Source organism: Contarinia nasturtii, unplaced genomic scaffold (genome assembly GCF_009176525.2).
Source record: "Contarinia nasturtii isolate CC-2019 unplaced genomic scaffold, AAFC_CNas_1.1 Cnas_scaffold_695, whole genome shotgun sequence".
Taxonomy (NCBI): Eukaryota; Metazoa; Arthropoda; class Insecta; order Diptera; family Cecidomyiidae; genus Contarinia; species Contarinia nasturtii.
The window spans coordinates 11807308-11814428 of NW_022198046.1; the positions used below are offsets into that span (position 1 = coordinate 11807308).

Genomic DNA, 7121 nt, shown 5'->3' on the forward strand with positions numbered 1-7121 from the left:
AATTTTTGATACAGTTTTGACAGCCAAATTTTCCTATTTGTCAGAACCAAACGCACCATTTTTGACAGCCAATTCCCTAGTTTTGGGGGGGTCAATTTCCCCATTTTTGTCAACCAATTTCCCATTCTTATACACCAAAACCATTTTACCAAATTTAATCACTAAAATTTAAAGTCTGTTTGTGGTCTTATTCTTATTCTAATTTTAAATTGACCTTATAAATTCTTCTTTCTATCCTAATTTCATACCAATTGAATAATTATTTATTTAATACAATTTGTATTGAAACCAGATTTATTTAGATTTGTTTTTTGTTCGTGTAAAAATGGAATTATTTCAACAACTCAATATCGCTTTAATATATATATAAAAGTTATTCATGCCAAAGAGTGTTCAGTGTCTATTGTAGTAACAATGAGAAAATTTGTATTGTTGTTTTTTATTGTGCTGTGCACTACTACCGTATGTTCATTAAAAAAGAACTCTATCGTTGCGTATAGCTCAAAAGATTTCATCATTACAATAGAAAATATCGCGGCAAACACATTTTATACCGTTCAAAAATTCAATCGCATCATTCAGCACGTTCGTTTAGGTGATAATTTTGTAGGAAATATTTCAAAAACTGATAGCGACGATGGTTTTATTTTATACGGATTAAATCAAAATGTTGTATTTAAAGTAGTTGAAAATAGTGATGATTTTACATTGGTCAATGTATCAAGTGTTTTGCAAAAGAATCAAAACGACAGCCATTGTGTTGATCTATTGACTGGTGTTAATTGGTTCGGTGGTCCTGAGCAGTATCGCCAATATTATCCGATAGAAAAGCTACGATTAAAGAATTTAGCGTATGTGCCACAGAGAAACTATGTCGGCGTGGCCGAACGCTACTGGTTGAATTCAGATGGCGGTTTCATTTATATTGATGACAGAGTGCCATTGTTCGTCGATCAAAATGTGAACGGAAAAACACTTTGTTTCATGGCCAAAAATGAATTGCCCTACAACACACGAAGAGAACTTATACATTTTAAATACAATTTGGGTTTTGGCAAAGATGCCAAACAAGCACAAAGAAAAGCGGTCGAATTATTTTTGAAGAAGCCATCTGCAGTCCCCGATGTCAGAATGGTTGAATTTCCAATTTGGTCGACATGGGCAAGATACAAACGGAATATTTCTGAAGATACAATTAAAACGTTTGCCTCGGAAATCAAACTGTTCAAATTCAATAATAGTCAATTGGAAATCGATGACGACTGGGAAATTTGTTACGGATCTCTTACATTCAATCGGACAAGATTTCCATATATTCGACGTTTAACTGATAATTTAAGAGAACAAGGTTTTCGGGTTACTCTATGGGTTCATCCATTCATCAACAAAAATTGTGAACCATGGTATTCAGAAGCAAGAAATAACAAGTAATAAATTATTGATATTGCTTTTTCCAATTAAAAAAAAAATGAAATTAATTTTTCTAAAGATATTATGTGGTGAACTATAAAGATAATCCAGATACTACGTGGTGGAACACTAGAAATAATACAAAGGCCGGGCATATTGATTTCACAAATCCAGAAGCTGTTAGGTGGTATCAAAATCGATTAAAAACTCTTCAGCAAGAGGCTGGCATTGATAGTTTTAAATTTGATGCGGGTGAAAGGGATTGGGCACCATCTGTAATTTATTTTGATAACTTTTTTTTCTGATTTTAGACACGAAGTAATTTCAAACCCTTTTGTAGGATCCCAAAATGAATGCAGATTTCGTTGATGATCCACTTGCAATAACGAAATCATATGTTCGAGCTGTCAGTCCGTTTGGTCCATTTATCGAAGTAAGAACAGGCCAAGGAACACAAGACCTACCGATTTTTGTTCGCATGACTGATAAAGAATCTAGGTGGACATACGAAAACGGTCTTCCGTCTTTAATTACAACATTACTTCAAATGAATTTAGTGGGATATGGCTTCGTCCTCCCAGATATGGTTGGCGGAAATGGTTATCATGGAGCACCATCTGAAGAGTTGTATATCCGCTGGCTACAAGCAAATGTTTTTATGCCAAGTTTACAATTTTCATATGTACCATGGGACTATTCAAATAAATCAATTGAAATCAGTAGAAAATTTACCAAATTACATGCCGATTATAGCGACGAAATTATGAAAGCATTTCATAATGCAGTCAAATGCGGGGAACCAGTAAATCCACCTCTTTGGTGGTTAGATCCAAACGATAAAATTGCCTTGACTATTAGCGATGGTAAGTTTTAACTTTGAAATTTCAAAAGTGATTCTAATTACAATGTTCGTTCGATCACAGAATTTTTGCTGGGAACACGAATTTTGTCCGCGCCAGTAATAAGTAAAGGTAAAAATGTCCGTGATGTATACTTGCCGAAAGGTAACTGGTTCGATCCAAATCAATACAAAGTTTACCAAGGTCCGATCTGGTTGAGGAAATATCCGGCACCAATTGATGTTTTACCGTATTTTATTTTATTGGATAACGTTCCCGATTGTGTCTAATTGAAAATCAAAATAACAACTCCACATGAGATTAAGAGCTCAAAACATTGTGGCTAGTAAAGTTCTACAAAAATCGATCGAAAGAAATTTCTTGCATTTTAAAACAATCGTTTTCACCATTTATTCTATTTAAAATTACATTTCACTTTAACTTGGAAGAAACCAGGGATTGTTCCTCTGAGGAGGAGGAATGGTGAGGAGGAAAATGAGGAGGAGGAGGAGAGCGAGGAGGATCCTCCTCCTCAACTGAGGAGGAAAATGTTTTTAGCCAAAAATGATATTTTTGTGATAAAAATAGCCCTTTGAGCAAAAAAACTTTCTCCTCCTCAGTTGAGGAGGAGGATCCTCCTCGCTCTCCTCCTCCTCCTCATTTTCCTCCTCACCATTCCTCCTCCTCAGGGGAACAATCCCTGGAAGAAACAAAAAAATTCAAACAAGTTTGAAACAGTACTACGAACTCCATAATTTTCCCATAAACATAATCTTTTCAGTCGAAAATGTCCATTTTATAGAAGAAGATTTTTGGATTACGAAAGTTACTTTTGCTTTTTATAAGATTAAGCTAAATCAAATTCCATTTAGAATTTATAATATGATTATAAAAGTGCATTCAATGTACGATGTGGTAATCATGAACTTTAAAAATAAACTAACAAAGATGTGAATGTTATGTTCATCATTAAAAGTAGTGACATAAAAACACATTTATTTTGAAGATTTAAGTTCATTTATCTGACTATATTTAGTTCATTTTAAGTAAGGGCTACTCAACCACTTCGAATGGTTTATCTCTTTAGTTGGTCCATAACTAACAACCTTTATCACGAAATCATGTTGTTTAAATTTATTTATCTGTCAACACTCGACGCGCGTCGAAAACTCGAAACAAATTCTTTTTTCTTTAAATGAATGTTTTCGACAATAATTTGAAGTGGTTGAAGTTGCTGTTGTCTCATACATTTACATATATGTTATGTGCTTGTTAAAAATTGGCTTTTGCTGACTCGACAAAAAGTTGTTAAATGATTTTAAGAACCTTCTGAATAGTTGAACATAAACCGTTTATTCTTTCCACGTACAAACAATGCTGAATTTGAAGCGTTTTGGCTATTAAAAGCATGTGCTGCATATTGTAATTGTGCAATGGATTAAATTATATTGTCAACACGTGATCTATTTGAATCCTTACTATTTCTGTTGTATACGAATTGAGTTCATTCAATTGCATGCGTAATTAATTTTAGCAAATGCATTTGAATGACTTATGACGCATACATAAATCAAAAATGACGTATTTTCTACCGTTCATGAATAAAACGAATAAAAAAAACGGACGATAAAGTAAAAAAGCTTAGAGAAATCAGGTACTATTTCTCTGAGGGGGAGGAATGGTAAGGATGAAGGAAGAGCATTGATTTTTGAAGAAAAAAGCTTTTCCTACTCAATTGAGAAGGAGGGACCTCCTTAGTGCTCTCCCTCTCCCAACCATTCTTCCACCTCAGGGGAATAATAACATTGTATAAAAACTAAATTTGAAGAAATCACCTTTTTGAATGTATGTCAAACCACTTTACAAATTAAATCTGTTGTAATAAATTTGAAGAAGTTATTAAGTCGAATCTATTCAAAACTGTAAACGCATCGCATCTTCATTGGAGAACGTTCTTCATATTGAATATTATTTAAACAATAACATCTATATTGTGTAGATATAATTTCCACTTAAATAAGTTTTTAGTCAGAAGGAACTTTCTCATATTTTATTGCATCTCATGCCACATTCCAATGGCGACATTGTTGTATTGCCAAAAAGTTGGCGTAGAAAACTTAGTATTCAATAAATTTTTGAGACTGTTCAATAATTCTATTATAAATATGCACAATTTATTAGTAAAAAGCTATATTTCTTTCAAAAAAGTTTATTAGTTAGCGATTTCTAATCGGATTTTATGTGCACCATTTTGGAAATTGTTGTCATTTGACTTTTGGTAAAATACATAATTTATTCTAAAAACTCCTCCTAAATAGTAGGCTTCAAATTACTAAGGATAAAAGCAACCATTTACTTCATTTGTATAACCATAATAGCAAATATATAACAAGCAAAAAAAAAAAATTGTCTAAAATCCAAAATGAATGCCTGTTTGAATTTTCTCTTTTTTCTTTATACACCAAAATTCATTCGAATAAAATCCGTTTGTATACTAAGTATCAATTGAGTAAATTGATGAAAATGCATATATTTATGTTGGCAAAGCCTACGTAAAATCGTTTATTTGAGTAAGTTTCTTACTTATGAACGTGGCCATCGGTATTGAATGTGAAACAGAAAGCTGCCAATAACCATATTTTCTAAATAATTCGACTGTGGGTATAATATTTTGTTTCATTTCCCATAATCAGATGATTTAAATGCAGTTTGAAACCGTTGCCTGGCTTGAAGTTATTCATCCTAATAACCGCATGGGGAAGCACATACACATAAACGACTTAAAATGGCTTTTATGGCTAAATTTATACAATATACAAGAATATCAATTAAATTTAATGCCTCTGCAGTCAATAAACAATAACCAACAAAGTATATACACAATACATGCAGTTTACGTCGAATACTTTCACTCGTATGTTTTAACTTCCGACATGGAAATGCATGTGAATATATTATTTGTTGATGATTTTTCATTTCTCATTTGTGGTGGATGTTTATGTGAGCGTGTATTTTTTTTTGTTCGCTCTTCCTTTTCAGCTCGTTTGTTACTTTGGTGCTGTGGGACTCGGTTGATTCAGGCACACCTTACATCGCCTTCTCGATCCCTCTCGCTCTCTTTCTATTTGAAAAACGTGCAAATGTGTGCAAGCTTCTGCATGTTCCATGATCATGTTTGTGTGTTTTTCGTTCAAATATTTATGTGCTCTTTTCGTGCAGTTTGGGCTCTTAAAACTGCTGTATATGCTTAGCTGTTTATTACTCGAACACATAATCACAATGTGTGTTCAGAATTGAGTTTATTTCTGCATTGTATTTGTTACATTTATGGGTGATGTTTTCATTAGTCGCTTTGATAATGGCGTTTTGTATTCAAAACACTTATTATTAGTTGCGGTTGGAAGTCATTTTTCAGTGCTTTGAGAAACGCTCGTTGAAAGGTGAAAACCACCTTGCCGAATATACAAAAACAATGAAATAGAGCTTATGCTTCATTTTCTGCCAATTCTCAGCAATTTTTGTTTTTTTTTTTCTACGTATTCTTCTTTGGCGTATGAAAAAGAAAAATTCGATACAACATAAGTCCGTGAATAAAAGGCATTAAACTCACCAGCTCCATAGTTCATGTGAACCATATTCATCGTTAACATTAAATTTTACGAACGAAACACAGAAAAAAAACACGATGTTGAAAATAGAAAAGCAAAACAATTCCAGAAAAAAAAAACACCCGAAATAAGAACCATTATGAAGCTCTGATTCGAAAGAAAAGCACATTAAACTCTCAGCTTCAGCTCTATTCACACATTCTTTCTTGTTTTCCAAAGACTTCCATTTCGCTTTTGCCTCGCCGTTTCGTTTGGCGTTTTTCATTTATTTGACCGTATTTTACGGCGTCTGGAAAGTGTATATGGTGTAAAATGCTCATGTTCTAAAATTTTACTCGAGTTAAAGAAATGCACTTTAACTGAAAATGTGCATAGTTTCATAATAAATTTAATTTTCAACATACTCACTCCAAGACTTACTCACACACACACATGGACATATACATATGTGTAATACGGGAACGCACAAAAGGAACAATAAATCGGTCTCGTGTCGGAAAAGCATACAGCAAATTACGGCATTTGCCAAAAATGCAAGTACACTTTTTATTGAGTTATATATTCAATGCTCATGGACTAAGTGCATATATGCGTTTTTGCAATGGTATGAATTAGACGGAAAAAATTTGAAGCCGATGAAAAAGATGCATATTCAATGTCTCAAAATCTCACTATTAATACGTCGTATGATTCTAAGACGAACAAAGAGCGAGAAAAGATTTGTTTTTGTCATTTTTACGACATTCATTTGTCACACTAGAGATTGTAAGATTATTACGAACAGCGGTATAAAAGTAATGGTTTCGGGTATTGCCGCCACTCCTATAGAAAACCGTGGAACTTTATGCAGTCGCAAGCAAAAGGTGGCATTGTCTACTATTCAAGGTATTCTTTAAGATTCAATGAACTTGAAAAAAACACTTCGAATGCATGTCTGTGTAAGTGAAATATCGACTTAAGAAGCAAATATTTCAATAAATTTATGAAAAAAAAAACAGTTCACAATAGTTTTGTTCTATTTATGATATTTCCTACTTTTCTGCATTTTGAGATCGTAAAAGATGGAAAATGGAGTTTTTTTTTAATGAGATGGAAAATGGGAAATGATCAGCGATTTTCGAATGAACCCATTGCTTCATTTTGTTGATGTTTTTCATCAGATCCGTGGGAATATAAAGGAATCGTATTTCTATTTACTTGAAGTCTTTTTAATCCAAGCGACTTACTTAGATTAAAAATACACGCGTATGCAATTTCTACCGGG

General features: G+C 33.1%; 1 protein-coding gene across 1 annotated transcript; it reads left to right on the plus strand.

Moving 5' to 3' along the window:
* Positions 1 to 387: 387 nt before the first annotated feature.
* Positions 388 to 2612, plus strand: LOC116341230 (myogenesis-regulating glycosidase-like). Its single transcript, XM_031768172.1, has 4 exons — positions 388 to 1427; positions 1490 to 1685; positions 1751 to 2273; positions 2334 to 2612. Exons 1-4 carry the CDS (start codon positions 415 to 417, stop codon positions 2537 to 2539), a joined length of 1938 nt encoding a protein of 645 aa, XP_031624032.1. The 5' UTR covers positions 388 to 414; the 3' UTR covers positions 2540 to 2612.
* Positions 2613 to 7121: the final 4509 nt, after the last annotated feature.

Coding starts and splice junctions, on each gene's coding strand:
- LOC116341230 (XM_031768172.1), top strand. CDS start 415: ATGAGAAAATTTGTATTGTTGTTTTTTATTGTGCTGTGCACTACTACC. Junction 1,428..1,489: donor TCAGAAGCAAGAAATAACAA/GTAATAAATTAT, acceptor ATTTTTCTAAAG/ATATTATGTGGTGAACTATA. Junction 2,274..2,333: donor TGCCTTGACTATTAGCGATG/GTAAGTTTTAAC, acceptor GTTCGATCACAG/AATTTTTGCTGGGAACACGA.